Raw genomic sequence first — 15,702 nt, 5'->3', positions numbered from 1 at the left:
GCTGTGGCAGAGAAGAGGGAAGGTGGATGACGTCCGGACAACTCGTGACGCCGTGCAGGCCCAGAAAAATGTCAAAGGGAGCCAAATCGCATGTCGCGACGAGCAGACAGCGAAAGCGGCAGACCAGATATACGCGGCAGAAGCCCAAAGCAGGCCGAGGGGCGAAGCGGCAAAGTCCGACAGAAGTCGTTGTTCACGACGCCTTTTTGGCGATGTTTTGGAGCAGCGAATCTGGCGGAGCGTGGCTGGTGAGAGGCGGAGAGCGGCTTGGCTGTGGTTGTGGTGGGCAACGCCATTCCCTATTCGCCATCATCTACTACAACTGTTCATTCCACCTTCAATCTATCGATCTATCTATTATCTAGACTACTAGACTACATCATCCCTCCCCGATCATGCAACTTGCTTATCGCTAATCAATTCATTCACTGAGCGGAGTCATCGCTCCCTGTCATTTCCACCACCCCTCCCCACTGCACCCTGACTTGCATCCGCACGCGACCTGCATCAATCATTATCATCGTCATCCGATCATACCGAATTAATCTCAACTTCAAAAATCACCACCACCACCACCACCACCACCAAACAACATGGCTCAAGTCCGTCCACCCCACCCCCTCCTTAATCTAAAACCCTCACATTCAACCAACTAATCTCCACCCCCACAGAAAGCCGCCAAAACCCTCGCCGCGCGCAACGCGTCCCTCCTCACCCGCACCCACCTCATCAGCTTCGCCCTACACTTCCTCTTCCTCGCTCTCCACTGGCTCTTCAACCGCCCTCGCTCTCTAACCCCCTACTTCACACTCGCCTTCCCGACCCTCATCATCGAATTCTACCTCGAACGGCTCGGCCGCCCGGTCTACAACCCCGCTGATGGATCCCTCCGCTCTCCCGGAGAGGATCTCGGCGCCGCAGGACTGACGGAATACATGTGGGACGTGCTGTACTGGACGTGGGGGTGCATTGGTGCTGCCTGCTTGTTTGGCGATCGTGCTTGGTGGTTGTGGATCGTCGTGCCGGTGTATTCGGTGTGGTTGGCGTACAGTACCTTTATGGGCATGAAGAGTGGGTTGGCGGGGATGGGTGGTGCTGGTGCGGGTGCTGGGCAGGAGCAAGGAGGTGCGGCGGAGAGTAAGAGGCAGAAGAAGATGGAGAAGAGGGGTGCCAGGGGGGTGCAGTATCGCTGATATGGTCTTGGGGGAGTGGGCTGTTGGTTGGTTCATTGAGTGGCCGTTTGGGGACGGTTTATGCATATATAATACGGATGGCTACGCATTGCGTGGTTTGGTGTCACCGTTGTTCTATGGTTGAGCAGATTGTATTTTAGTGTTTGTGAAGATAGATCGGATGCGAGATGAGCGCTTCCAAAAAGTAAAACTTTGGTGCCAGAGGGGCACAAATTTGATGAAGCACGAATGGCCGTTACAAGAATTGGGAAACAAAAACACAGCACATAGTACACAGCAAAAGTTAGAAAAAAGAAATTCTGGTGGTATAAGAGGTCGGATTGAAGCGGAATGGAAAATGCTATATCATGACGTACAAATCGTGGGGAAACTATGTGGGGAATATCATGGGCCGACCTGAGATGGTAAATCAAGCGAATAACAAGAATGTTTTGGGATATCAAATCATAAAGAATTGCCAAGCAACAGCCAACGCTGTCTGTCTGTCTTGTCTCAGGTTACAACTCCTCTGCAGTGCTGTCTTCGCTGGCTGGGGTTGTTTCGGGGATGATGGTTTCCTCGGCCTCGTCAGATACAACATTGCTGGTAGTGGAAGCAGAAGTTGCCGAGTGCGATTCGGCGTTATCCATGGATGGATCCTCCTCGACCTCGATCTCGTCGGGGAGTGACTCGTGGGAGTCTTGTGCCTCGTCGCTGCTATCCTCGTCATCGGCGATAGCACTATACTCGAAGACCTCTTCAGATGGTGCATCCGAGGCGTTATCAGTTTCCTGGAGAGGTTCTTCTTCGGCTATGGGGATATTCGAAGCATCTGCATCGACATCACTAACGTCCTCAGAGGTGTCATCAGAGGCGTCGTCAGATAACACAGAGGGCTCTGGTGTTGGCTGTGGGGTCCCGTAAATTGAGTGCAGTTTGTTCATGATTTCTTCAGCGTAGGCAGAGTCTTTGTCCACGAGTAGACCCGAGACGAGATCCGCGACAGCTTGTTGTTGCTCGGACGACAATGGACGACCAGAAGCCTGTGGTGTTTCTTCTTCCGACGGGATTCTCACATCAGCTGCGGCTACTCCCCATGCTGCTTTTAACTCGTCGGCATCCTGAGTCTCGGCTGCCTGGTCCTGTTCATCGCCCGAAAAGCCAGTCGATTCGTAGTTTGAAGGCAATCCACCGTTGCCCTGGGGAGAAGCGTGTTCCTCATCAGTTGCCATACTCTCTTCCTCGCCGTCGGGTCCGTCATTTGCAACCCGGGAGGCGGCATCATACGCAAAGACAGTCCCATCCGGACGCTCAGCATCGGCTGCCTCATTTGCCGGTGCATTTTCATCTGCAATAGGCTCGGGGGTACGGCTGGGCTTAGGCAATGCAGGCGGAGGCTCGGATCTGGTGTCAAAGTCATCACTCGCTTCCCTGGCGGCGATCTTCCACTTGCCGACGTCTCTCAGCCGGGTTAGCTCCTTGGCGGCAGCCTCAGCAATCTCCATTCCATGCGACAGGATCTCGTCCGCTACTGCTCGCGCTTCCTCAAGCTTCGCATGCTGAAGGCCAAATTCCAAAAACTCATCTTTCCATTCCTCGAACTGTGCCTTCAATGCATGGTACCTAGCCCAATCCTTGTAGGTGACACCTTCCATCCAGGCCCAACGCATGCCGACCTCTTGAAGTCCAAGATCGCGGACGCTATCCAGGACATCGAGTGTAGAGTTGATTGCAAAAGAAACGCGCCTTGTAAGCTCTTGGTCGAAGGAATTGCGCCATTCTCGAAGGGCGTGAGCACGGTCCCGGATAGACACTGCGGCTTCTTTGATGTTTCCGAAAAGCTCGTTTGTCGCTGCCTGCTCCTCTTGGGGCACGTCTTCTTTTGGCAAAGACTCGGCGAGGCTGTTAATATGACGCTTGAGAGCTATAAGCTCGTTGTCAACAACAGCCTCCAATGCGGTCGCCAAGCTTTCTCCATGTGCGCGTACGCCACTCCCAATGAACCCGTTGACTATCTCTTGCAAGCGCTCTTCAAGGTCCTCGAGGCCCTTCTCTGCAGCAACAGCAAACTTTTGTTGCCAGGTGTGCAGGTCAGTCTCAATACTATTGCGCGCGTTCGCAGCTTGTTCTGTAGGCGACAGCGTAGGCGTTGCGGTGGCTTGCTCGGTTGTGGACGACGTCGTCAAGTCGTCCACCTCGGTAGCTTTTGGTGCAGTGAGAAAAGATGCTTGTTGAGATGCACTGTAAATGACAAATCAACACATGAACCATATCTATTACAGCAACGAAAACCTACCTCTCCACTTCCTCTGCAACCTGTCGCAGCCTCTTCTCTTCACGGTAACTTGCTAATCTTTCTCCGATCTTAACTAGCTGCGGTTCGACGTTCTCAGAGTAGACTCCGGTGACTCTGGGCCATAATGTGCTGTGAATGAAATAGATAGCCGCTGACCATGAGTTTTGCGCATAAGGAAGTACGGTTGTTGTGAGCATATCCTGCCCGGTTGTATAGGTCTTGCCAATGAAAGGCCTATATTTTGCGCCGAAGGGGAGAAGGTAGTCTCCGTATGCCGACTTGATCGCGCCGTTGGCTTTGTGGAAGGATGGCGACAAAGCCGCCTCAACGCTTTGCACATGGGGATATACTTGAGACTGATACAGGCCATTGGCTCTGTCCTTAGCGGACTGCAAATGTGGGACGACAATAGTCTCCCACTGCTGCTGGCCATAAAGCTGGGCTCTATCCAAAGCGGGCGCACCGTATCTCTCATACCCGTGCTTGACGACACGCGAAGTAGGCGCGTACACTTTCTCATTGAGAACCTGCACGTACGGGCGCACTGTCTCGACATATGGCGCGCCATAAGCGTCATAATACGGCATCACATGGGGCTCGACATAGGAGCGAGCAACAAGGTATGGCTTGCATACTCGCGGCGAAGAATCCGTAAGGTCGGAGAGCTGAGAAGGGCAGCGCAGGAATGGCGTGAGAAGAGCATACCAGATACAAAGCCTGTCAAGTTGATCGTCAGATTAGCAACGGTTCAACGCCATAACGCGGTGGACCGAAGATCCCGGTCTAGATTTCTGAGTGAGACTTACCGCACCACCAGCCCAACTGTCCACCGGATAGTTCCTCGTTTGCTTGACTTTGAAGCGCTGCTCCTGGATTTTATTATCCGATCGGCCCCATCCGGGACATTGCTATTATCCGGAACGGTCATCATAAGTTGTTCCCGTTGTCAACGGGGGTGCCGCTCGCTTCGAGTCCGGCGGGCAGAAAACTGAAACTCGCGTCGCGTGTCCAATTCGACGAAGATAGTATATGAATGAGCCAAAGATGATGAAGCCTAGACTATCTCCTGAGCCTTCCGGAAATTCGGACAAACTAAAGGGCCCAGTCGACTTTGGGAGGGGGGAAGATGAAAGGGTCTTAGCAACGTTTTTCCGGAATCACAAGCTGGGATCCTCGAAGCGCACGCGACGATCAATTCCCGTCTCCGTCTTGGCGCCGTCGAGTTTTAGAGGGGTGATACCAGTCTGTATCCTGACGGGCAAGGAACAGGCAGTGTTACGGTATATATCTAGAACGGAGGGTAAGCGAGGTTGCATGAATGACGAGAGATAGAGTGGGTGTTCTGTCGATCACCAGAGTAGATCTCCAGTTGTCAACAACACCTCGCTGGATTCAAGGAACAACAACAATTGCCATAGTAAATAGCCTTTATTGTAAGGAACTGTGAGGTCATCGGTTCTTCGGGGGCACTTGACATTACCGTCTTACAGAACCTGACGTGCAGATCTGCAACGATGCAGGCAATTGGGCGGCCCCTCACCGCCCCTAGCGGTACTATACCGTAATATCACATGACCGAGGCATAGAGGGCCTTGTGCTGATTCAGCATATGTTGGGGGGGATCAATCAGTTCAACTGAACCACAGCTTTGGCTGGTCTTTTGCCTTTCCACCGACTGCTTTGCGTCTTGCCACATACGCCTCTTACGGAAACCCGCCTATGGTTGGACACTGACGTGTATTTTCTTCTAGCAGCACTATTTGAACGTCTCGTTAGAAGAGGATTGTATCAAATTGCGAGAGAATCCCCTGGCGCAGTGTCTCCGTTCCACCATCTCTCTTTCTCGGTTCACACGTACCTGTTCGCGGTGCTACAAGCCTTTCCGAACATGATATCTGATTGCCGCTGCTGAAGACGATAAGCTCGTCGAGTCGACGTTGATTGCGCAAAATGGAGTTCCCCGAGGGCTCATCCCGGGATTATACCCATTCCACCTCCTTCCCCGACCTGATGAATGACCCGGCCTATCAGACGAACTATAAGGGGAAGGAGAGGGAGTTTGAAGAGCCAGACACTTGTCGCATATGCCGTGGTGAGGGTACCGAGGAGGAACAACTATTCTATCCATGCAAATGTAGCGGAAGTATCAAGTTCGTTCACCAGGCATGTCTGGTAGAATGGCTGTCCCACTCTCAGAAGAAGCATTGCGAACTCTGCAAAACGCCCTTCCGGTTTACGAAGTTATACGATCCCAATATGCCCCAAAATCTCCCCGCTCCGCTTTTCCTCCGACAGCTACTAATCCATAGTTTTCGTACTATTGTCACATGGCTGCGGTTTGTACTCGTCGCCTTCGTCTGGCTTGGGTGGCTGCCATGGTCGATGAGGGCAATTTGGAGAGCTCTATTCTGGCTGGCTGATGGCCGCTGGTCGGGCGCGGACGATCCCCAACCATCTTCATCCGATCATCTAGCCCAGGTTGTAGCAAATGGAACGGCTGCCATGGGTGTGAGCGCAGCTACCAGCGCATTAGCAGGAGCATCAGACGCACCAGCCGTGCAGTCACCGGTATCATCCATGTTCAGTTTCTCATCAGGCGAGCCGCTACTTCTCACAGTCATCAAGAAAGCTTTTTCCGCCTTGTTTTTCCCCGCAATGTCGGGTACCGGTTCGTTGAGCATCAGCCCTACGAATGTGACAGCCGGATCATACAAGCCTCGGCGCCCATCGTGGCTCTCCGACGTGGAGTTTCTAAACACCTTAACACCATCGCCCACGATTAATAACATCCTTATTGATACATTAGAAGGTCAACTAATAACGTTATTGGTTGTCATCTCGTTTATTCTCATCTTCCTCATCCGCGAGTGGGTTGTTCAACAACAGCCCATGGCCAATATCGCAGAGGGTGAGCGGGAAGCTGCCGTCCAGCTGATTGCGAATAACCGTCCAGTACAGCGCCCTGAAGAGGTACAGCCAGAGTTACGCGCCCCTGAGCCAGAGGAAGTACCCCGCGATGAAAGTACTCATGAACATGTCGAGGATATCTCCAATCGCGCAGAAGAAGGACAGCTTGCCTCTCTGGCGGAGTCTGATTCGTATCGTGTGCATTCCTCATTCCGCGATGGTGGCTCAATCAGTTCCAGTGACTCGGATATGCAGGGACCTAGTACATCCCAGCATATGTTCCGGCGTAATAGCGACAGTGAGGATGAATTGAACCCTTTGTCCCTAGAGCACTCGACCTCCCACGGCAACCAGGTCTGGCCTGGGGTGGAAACGTTTAGGGATCTCTGGGCGCGTGGCCATGGTGATCCCGAGCAGGTCCTCAGGCTCGTACGAGAGGAAGGGCGCCAGGATGAGCTGGGCTGGATCGTCACGGCAATGACCAAGCTTCAACGGAACGACACCCTGCGTGGTTCTTGGAGGCGCGAGTCACCTCTCCATGAGGCTGCTAGCTCGGATTCCTTTGCCGATCAGACGGAGATGCACAGTGAACCCAGTTCAGCACGATCGCCACTGTTGGAACCCTCGTCATCAGCGGCCAACCGTCATCCCTGGGATATCGCTTCTGCGTCCAATGCGCTGGGGACTGACGCGAGTGACGATCGGCAAGACCGTGAATCTACTCACGGTGGTTTCGGCTCTAGCCTCCGTGCTGTAGGTGACTCTGAAGTACCGTCCGATTCGACACCTTCCGCCGATACTGGCATTCAATCCGATCAGGTTCCGAGCGCCTCAGCTTCGGCCAACGCGGTAACATCGAATGCCGAAGGGGCCTCGGAAAGTGCTGGAGCTATGCCACAGAATGATCAAGCAGCGCCGGTTCCTCCCAAGAACTTGGTTGCCAGACTCTTCGATTGGTTTTGGGCTGATCTTGAAACTCCTGATCAAGGTCAAGATCGTCCGCAAGAGGATGATGATCACGTAGTCGCGGACCCTGCTTTGGAGGCGCCGTTCGTGCCCATTCAGAATAACAGACGCCTTGCCAACGAAGCCGCACCGAACAACCAAGCAATCGCCCCAGATTTTGGTCTTGATGCAAATGACGCTGATGCAGTCGAGGAGGGAGATGACTTGGAGGGCATTCTGGAGCTCATTGGCATGCAAGGTCCGATTTTTGGCCTTCTGCAGAATGGAGTGTTCAGCGCACTCTTGATCTCGTTTACCGTGGCAATTGGCATCTGGCTTCCCTATCTCTGGGGCAAAATTGCCCTTGTACTTCTCGCAAACCCCGTACAACTGGTCTTCGGTGTTCCCATGACTGCCATATCTGTTTTCGCAGATGTAGCGCTGGACACTCTTATCGGTAGCTTGGGCTACGTTATGTACTGGCTCAGCCTCATTTGCAAAGTGTTGCTCAGTCCTTTCGGTGCTTTTGTTCCACTGGGCGAATGGATTCCGCAGACCAAGTCCGTCACCAGTGCCTCATTGTCCCTCATCGACGCCAGTAGTCACCGACTACGAAATGTTTTGCAGGCTTTCTTTGTCTTCCACGAATCCGATGTGCCTATGTTTTCGGTTCTTTCCCATCAAGCTCTAAAGATCCACCAAGCGCGTGTCGCAGCCTTGGCTCATTCAGCCTTCACCGTCGGCAAATTCATCTTGCATGACTTCCCCCTTCGAATTGTATCTCATGGACCCGTGGGTGCCTTTGCAATCGAGAATGGCTTTGAAGGCTTGGCCCAACTGCTAGTCCAGACACGGGACCAGCTCTACGACCTTGCCCATCAGTTGCTGTATACCTCGAAGGGCACAAGCTGGTTTGGTTCAAGTGTGAGTGGTCCGGCTTCGGCGGGCATCACCATCAGTTATGATCTAGCTGTTTGGGATACCAAAGATCGCGTCATCGCTATCTTTATGGGCTACCTTCTTGCGTCGGCCCTTGGGCTTCTGTACCTGCGTTTGACCAATATGCTTTCTGGTGGCGAACGTGGACAGAGAGTCGAAGGTATTGTCGCCGACATCCTTCACCAAGCAGGTGGAGTGATGAAGGTTATTCTCATCATCGGTATCGAAATGATTGTGTTCCCATTGTATTGTGGCTCGCTACTCGATGTTGCACTGTTGCCTCTCTTCGAGAACGCCACGATTGCCTCGCGTTTAGAATTCACCTCCTCATCTCCCCTTACGTCTCTATTTGTGCACTGGTTCATTGGAACGTGTTATATGTTCCATTTTGCCCTTTTCGTATCCATGTGCAGGAAGATAATGAGGAGCGGTGTGCTTTGTAAGTTTTACCGTGGTTCTTGCCCCAAGCTTCTGCTAATATCCATGGCTAGACTTTATTCGCGATCCAGATGATCCGACATTTCATCCGGTGCGAGATGTTCTGGAGCGCAATATCACTACGCAGCTGCGGAAGATTGCATTTAGTGCCCTTGTGTATGGCGCCCTGGTCATTGTCTGCCTGGGTGGTGTCGTATGGGGAATCTACTACGCCTTCGACGGTGTGCTTCCTGTGCATTGGTCCGCTACTATCCCTGTCTTGGAATTTCCCGTGGACTTGTTGTTCTACAATTTCGTCATGCCGCTTGCCATTCAGTCGATCAAGCCATCGGACGGTCTTCATAATCTTTATGACTGGTGGTTCCACAAGTGCGCTCGCTTCCTGCGCCTAACCAACTTTTTCTTTGGCGAGAGGCAAGTTGACGAAGAGGGTTATCATGCTCGTCGGACTTGGTGGGATATCTTGTCAGCAGCCAAGGGAGATCCGGAACATCCGGTGGTTGATGGACATCCGCAAAATGACGACAGTGAGAAGCCCGGTGTTTACTTCGCTCGTGATGGACGATTCGTACGGGCACCTGCTTCGGATCAAGTCCGCATCCCCAAAGGCAGTCAAGTGTTCCTTGAGGTGACCGAGTCCAACCAGCGGGTTGACGGGGCACCAGATACGGATCAGGGTCTCCATGGCCGGGCCAATGAGATGTTCACTAAAGTTTACATTCCACCACGCTTTCGGACTCGCATTGCAGCCTTCATCCTACTGATCTGGGTGTTTGCTGCTGCCACGGGTGTAGGCATCACCGTTGTTCCTTTGATCATTGGCCGAAAGGTCATGTCGTCCACTTTCCCTCACCGGCCGCTCAACGACGTGTATGCCTTCTCCACGGGCACATCCATCGTTGGCACTGCTGCCTACATTCTATACTATTGTCGGCCTTTCCTCGCCGCGGCGAAAGACCGGTTGAGCCCTTACCTACAGTCCCCTCGGGAGGCATGCGTCGGTGTGGTGCATATGGTTCTCGATGCGGCTCGAATTACCTATGTTCTCGCCACGTTTGCAGTGCTCCTGCCGTCTCTTGTTGCTCTAGTCATGGAGCTGTATCTCTTAGTTCCAGCGCACACGTACGTTGGTGGCGCCCAGGCCCATGTTATCCACTTTATCCAGGACTGGACGCTCGGTGTGCTCTATGTACAAATGGCCGTCAAGTTCGTGTTGTGGAATGCTGCCTCCCGTCCGGCGGCGGCATTGAATGCTATTGTTCGAGACGGAATGCTGAAGCCTAATGCCAAAGTGACTACGCGGGCAGTTCTGCTCCCTGTGGTGCTGCTGGCCACGCTTGCGGTCGTGGTACCACTGATCCTTGGATTCTGCATGAATGCCACCGTATTCTCATCCACGCCGGAGGTGCAGTCCAAGGTTTATCGGTATGCGTATCCGGCCACGCTGGTAATCAGTCTGATCGGATGGCTAGTGTATCTGGCACGGCGACAGGTGGAGATTTGGCGAGTCAATATCCGGGACGACGTCTACCTAATCGGAGAGCGCTTGCATAATTTCCGCGAGAAGCGGGCACGGGATGTTGGGGTACCACGGCGAGTCATTACCGGGTAAGCGAACTTGTCGTTGCCTGCAGCCGAGCGACGGACGTTGCACGCCTTTCTTTCTATTACCTATCTTTCAGTTTCTATGTAAATCAGTTACAAAGTTTCAATAGACGTTTTTAAAACAGCAAATATGATGATTAGACGTGATCACTGTTCGTGTGCCTGCAGGATAGCTGCCTAGAATTCGATTGTTGGGGTGGTGCATCATAGTAGGTTGCGTACACGGAAGGAGTAAACAAGGGCAGTCAACATGTAATAGAGTTTTAAGGGACAGTCGATGTAATCCTGACCCTAGTGGGGCTCGTGATGTGTTTCGACTGCAAAACCTTCAACCACCAGCATGATGGGGATATCCAACTGGTAGACGTAAATACTTACAAGATTAACCTGTCTGCCTAGGGGCGATCTGATACCATTCCCTGATTAGGGATAGTGCCAACAAATGCAAGAAATTCTGACTCGGCGGGTTCACCCGCTCTTGAATGTTGGGTTAGTCATCCCGCACAATTACTCTAAATCAACAGTGCACGTGCCCATCATCAGCGCGCGGGCGAATCACAGCCCCGCCCCGGTGGATCAGGCCAAAAGGCGGCTGCCTGGGGATGAGATGTGGCTTGGCAGCGGGTGAGGCTTTGCGGGCACTCGCCACTCCCTATTGGTTAGGCAACAGGATTCCCACCTTATTCTTAACTTATTCTTAGTGACTGACCTTCCCTCCCATCTTCGCTCTCGCTACTGCACTGTCTATCTAACCACCACCACCATGTTGCACTACTACTACTACTACTACTACTAACAGATAGTGCCTGCCTTCCCTAACCCCCCCTCCTCCGCTCTGTTTTCAGACTATGCGTCTTCTTTAGACCTCCTCCCCTGCCTATTCTGCAATGTTCTGAAAGAGCTCCAATCCCGTCCCTCGTTTACCTGCGTGATACCCCCGGACTCTGCGCGCCAAGATGTCCGTCCTCCGCCATCATGGGGGTGCCTACCTCCAACGGCGCCTCACCAAAATGTATACCGATACTAAGACCTCCTGTGAGAGTGTCACTACGGCTTCCATTGCGGTTGATGATCCCGAATTGGTCACGCTGCATCGCAGTTTCAGGACCCAAAGGGATCGATTGCTAGCGTGGGGCCTGGACTGGAGCGATGCCAGCGCCGCCCAGCCCAATGATATTGACGAATCATTAACCCAAGCTGGCTACAGTGAGATTGTCGAGAGTGTCATGTCTTCCATTCAGGTGCTGCTGAATGAGGCGGAGCGTATTCAACATGGCGGTGCCTCCGATCTGCCTCCGAAAGGCGCTAGTGCGGACTCTGCCAAGGGCGCGCTCAGTGGCCTTCCGGTCAAGTCTCACTGGACCAGCGATGAGATCAGCCGCTCCAAGACTCTGCTGGCAGACCTGGAAGGCTATATCGACACGCTCTATGACCTGTCGAGCTCTCGACGCAACATGAGTGCTAGCATGACTGCTGGTGCGCAGTCTACCAAGGGCCGATCCCGGCCCGCTGCCATCTCCGACTACTCTATCTTGGACTCGAAAGCCTACCATAATGCATCTTTCGACGGCACACAACAGAGTCCCTTTGATATAGCGCCGTCACCCACGCACAATGCGGCGGCATTCAGCCAGGCTCGGTCTGAGAAGATGCCTTTCGACAAGGCCCCACTGGACACCTATGTCATCGATCGCTCTGCACTACAGCTGTCTGGTTCTTCGCATGACAACAACCCGCCCCCTTATGAGCAGGTGGCGGCTTCCACCAACTCTCGGGCCATCGGTCGCATCAGGACATCAGCATCTCCTTTCCTGTACGGCACTAAAGATTCGACAGCAACAATCCTCGTCGACTACATGCCGATGATGCTCGAAGCATCGAGTGCTGCCACCAAGCCGGAGAAGAAACGACTGGACCATGTACAGCGGACTCTGGAGCAGCTCGTGCAGAATGCGCGTGTGTCTCACCTGGGTTTGCTGAAATTTCTGGGCTATTTCATCGACATGCCAAATTCCCGATACGCATTCGTCTACCAGATGCCTATGGACTACTTTCCATTTCTTCGCAACCCGACTGATCTTTTGAATGGGTTGAAGCCGAAACCCCTCGTCTCTCTTTTCCAAACCAGTGATGAACACCCTATTCCGAATCTCGAAACGCGCTTCCGCTTAGCTTATGACCTCCTGATGGCGGTTCTCCAGCTGAGGAGCCAGAACCTTGTGCATGGCAACATCAACAGCAGTAACGTCCTTATCTTCCCCGGCTTGACGAATTCGAACCGCGATGAAGTCGGACTCACGGAGGATTTGCGCCGTCCTTACCTAACATCGTTTGCTCAATTCTCTGGAAACGGTCCGTCACCTGAACCCCTGTCTTCCAGCATATATCGTCACCCGGACGATAAGCGATCGATGGAGGATGATGCCGCCTGGGCATATGACCTGTACTCACTTGGCCTCGTGCTGCTCGAAATTGGGCTCTGGACTCCCATTAGTCGGATCTGGAAGATGAAGTACAACAACTCCATGTTCAAGCAGAGGATTGAAAACACCTACTTGAAGAAGCTGGGCCCCAAATGCGGCAGCGCGTATCTTCATGTGGTGCAGCTGTGCTTGGATGCGCCAAACTTCCATTTGTCGACCCAGCCGTTCGATGACCTGAATCTCCGCGTCCCTCAGGCCTTCCACTACCCCGTCCTCGACCTCTCCGCGCCCGACAGTATATTCTCATTCTCCATGAACTTCCTTTACACTATGTGCAAGATCGTCTGGTCCTGCTGCAGGATAGACATGTTCTCTGCCCCTACCGCTGATGAGCTGGATGACTGTCTTCCGCTTGCCCTTGTTCCTGGCCTGGATGCGGCGCCAATGAAGGAACCCGTTCGTGAGTTCAAGCCTACTCCAGAGCCCATCCGACCTTTTCAGGAACCGTTTGCCACGCTACCTACTGCCGACATGAAGATGTTCCGGGATAAGATCAACGTGGAGGAGCGCAAGGTACGAAAGCGCACCTGCAAAAAGCTCTCCGGCCTAGAGATTCCACAAGACCACCTCAATAAATGGAACTTTCAGATGCTACCCCGCTTGAGGAAGCTTCTACAAAAGATCTTGAAGGACTCTGCCGAATCATGCAGTGTTACACTCATGATGACTGGTGACACGGTCGACAACGCCAAGACCACGGTCTGTGTCACTTGTGCCAGTGCAAAGAAGGTTCGGGCCGCACTCAAGAAGTACTTTGTACTTGACAGCGAAGAGTGGGATCTCCTTGTCCTTCGTGGCGATGTACAGAGGTCGAAGGTCCCACGCAAGAAGCGCCGCAGGCCGGCAATGGCAGGGCAAGGAAATGCTGGCGCATCAGCGTTGGTCCAGAATGACCCAAACCCTTGCTATCAGGAACGGCCTCTATGCGGTGCATCTATTGGCGCTTTCATCAACGAAGAACATCTACCACCGGTGTCCTATGGGGGAGCTATCCTGGTCGATGGCATGCCCTATGGGATGACTGTGCATCATATGCTAGAGTCACCGAGTGACCAGGAGGATGCGGATGAGCCGGATACCGGTGGCCCTCTACGGTCTTCTGCGAATTGGATGCACGATATGGCAGCACCTCAGAACCCGGAGTTTATGTATTCCTGGGGTGACGATGGCCCGTCAGATGTTGCATCAGACCTTGAATTTGAGGTTTCAGAAGACGAGGATGGGGATGATATCTCACTGTCACCCAGTCTAGATGGGACATTCGAAGATTCCTACCTTTCCGAAGGTTACTCCTCCGATGAAGATGGGGGAAATGCTGACGACCCCTATGATGACGACGATGCAGCATCGATAGGCGATACTCCCGGGATCGATCCTGGAGACGAGCCCTTGCTATACGTCACACAGCCAGCCATTGATGACATCGATGAAAGCTATTTTCCAAGCCCTGAAGATCGTGACGATGAACATCTTGCCTCTCACGCGTTTGGATACGTGCACGCATCCTCGGGTGTTCGGCGCTGGACGCGGAAAGGAATCCGACACGAGATTGACTGGGCACTGATCAAGATCAACGATGAGCGCATCAACGTGCGCAATATCGTCTACGACAAGACGTCGGTAGTGAGACAAGACGCGTACGGACAAAGACGTGGTCAGCAGACGCGCATGGCGCGGCAACCAGAAACGATCTATCTGAATAACATCTGCCGACTAGAAGACCTAGGTGGCCTTCGAGTCCACTGCTGTGGCCGAACCAGCGGCTTGCAGACCGGCCAGATCTCCAGAGCCATGACTCTTGTCAAACTGCATGGGCGACAAACCTTTTCAACCAGCTTCTGTGTTGATGGGAACTTCGGAGGTAAGTGAGTCTGACTCGTCTTTTACAGACACACATCCGGTTAAGGAATCCTTACTAATTTTTCTTGCAGTTCCCGGCGACTCAGGAGCCTGGGTGTTCGAAAAGGCCAGCGGTCGAGTTTGCGGCCACGTTCTCGCCTGGTCCGACAAAACCCGCACCGCTTACATCGCCCCCATGGAAATACTCCTCGAAGACATCGCTCGCTCCCTGAATGCCAACTACATCAGTCTGCCGCCCGGCAGTCCTGACGAGTCCCGCGCCAGCTCCATGCATCATCGCCCAAACCCAACCCCGTCTGCCATGGACCCCTACCACCCACATCCTGCCTACCACCCCCCTCGCCCTCTCCGCGGCCAACTCCCCGTGGACATCAACCAACTTCGCATCGATGACCCAGACATGGGCTCCGTGAATCCCAGTCGCGGAACGCGCGAGGTATCGACTCCATACCGGGGCATGCCTATCCTTACCCCACCTCGAAGCCTCGAAAGGCAACTCGCATGACTCACTCGCTGCTCTTCCCCTGCCTCCATAAGCAGCACTACTATACATTCCTTACCTTAATTACTGTACTCGCTACTATATTCCCCACCCACACACACTGACGGTTTTTTCTCTCTTTCTGATGACATTATTTTCAACGAGTGGACAAGAACATAATACCCCATTTTGTTTGTTACTGTTTCCTATTTTGGTCTATTGTTTTCGGTGTTTGAGCTGGTTGGTTCCATCCATACACTGATGGATGAGGGATGGATGGATGGATACGTGCAGACTAGTTTTGAACTAGTTACTATCTGCCTATCGATGATTATATCATTAGCCTATTTATATACACAAACTCGAATTTCCTAACCCGTGAGGATGGAATCTGAGATGAACTCTTGAATCGAAACAGAGATGTGATGCTCCTTTATTTGATGCTTGAATAGTAAGAAGATAGCTATAGTCAAGCTACTATGTCTGCGGACTGCAATAGTGCTTAGTAGTATCGGTAACCTCTGCTGCGCCCATAAGCAGTGGTGCAGACACCTTTAACCTCTACCTTGTCTCTTT

The 15,702-nt window shown here is 52.9% G+C and overlaps 4 protein-coding genes across 4 annotated transcripts; 3 read left to right on the top strand and 1 right to left on the bottom strand.

Annotated features, from left to right (window-relative positions):
* Nucleotides 1-483: 483 nt before the first annotated feature.
* Nucleotides 484-1,273, top strand: BDQ94DRAFT_129164 (SND2/TMEM208 family protein). Its single transcript, XM_026763921.1, has 2 exons — nucleotides 484-602; nucleotides 672-1,273. The coding sequence occupies exons 1-2, from the start codon at nucleotides 594-596 to the stop codon at nucleotides 1,191-1,193; spliced, it is 531 nt and encodes a 176-aa protein (XP_026628566.1). The 5' UTR covers nucleotides 484-593; the 3' UTR covers nucleotides 1,194-1,273.
* Nucleotides 1,274-1,474: 201 nt separating this feature from the next.
* BDQ94DRAFT_129159 (uncharacterized protein) lies at nucleotides 1,475-4,512 on the bottom strand. The gene is made up of 3 exons (XM_026763920.1): nucleotides 4,275-4,512; nucleotides 3,469-4,185; nucleotides 1,475-3,413 (listed from the first exon to the last, which is right to left on the bottom strand). The coding sequence occupies exons 1-3, from the start codon at nucleotides 4,397-4,399 to the stop codon at nucleotides 1,691-1,693; spliced, it is 2,565 nt and encodes an 854-aa protein (XP_026628565.1). The 5' UTR covers nucleotides 4,400-4,512; the 3' UTR covers nucleotides 1,475-1,690.
* Nucleotides 4,513-5,125: 613 nt separating this feature from the next.
* BDQ94DRAFT_186344 (E3 ubiquitin-protein ligase SSM4) lies at nucleotides 5,126-10,629 on the top strand. The gene is made up of 2 exons (XM_026775129.1): nucleotides 5,126-8,698; nucleotides 8,751-10,629. Exons 1-2 carry the CDS (start codon nucleotides 5,419-5,421, stop codon nucleotides 10,307-10,309), a joined length of 4,839 nt encoding a protein of 1,612 aa, XP_026628564.1. The 5' UTR covers nucleotides 5,126-5,418; the 3' UTR covers nucleotides 10,310-10,629.
* A 408-nt stretch (nucleotides 10,630-11,037) lies between these two features.
* BDQ94DRAFT_129140 (uncharacterized protein) lies at nucleotides 11,038-15,688 on the top strand. Its single transcript, XM_026763919.1, has 2 exons — nucleotides 11,038-14,646; nucleotides 14,717-15,688. The coding sequence occupies exons 1-2, from the start codon at nucleotides 11,259-11,261 to the stop codon at nucleotides 15,148-15,150; spliced, it is 3,822 nt and encodes a 1,273-aa protein (XP_026628563.1). The 5' UTR covers nucleotides 11,038-11,258; the 3' UTR covers nucleotides 15,151-15,688.
* The last annotated feature ends 14 nt before the right edge of the window (nucleotides 15,689-15,702 follow it).

This window comes from Aspergillus welwitschiae (assembly GCF_003344945.1).
Source record: "Aspergillus welwitschiae strain CBS 139.54b unplaced genomic scaffold BDQ94scaffold_9, whole genome shotgun sequence".
Lineage (NCBI taxonomy): Eukaryota > Fungi > Ascomycota > Eurotiomycetes > Eurotiales > Aspergillaceae > Aspergillus > Aspergillus welwitschiae.
This window is presented reverse-complemented; position numbering and strand designations above follow the sequence as displayed.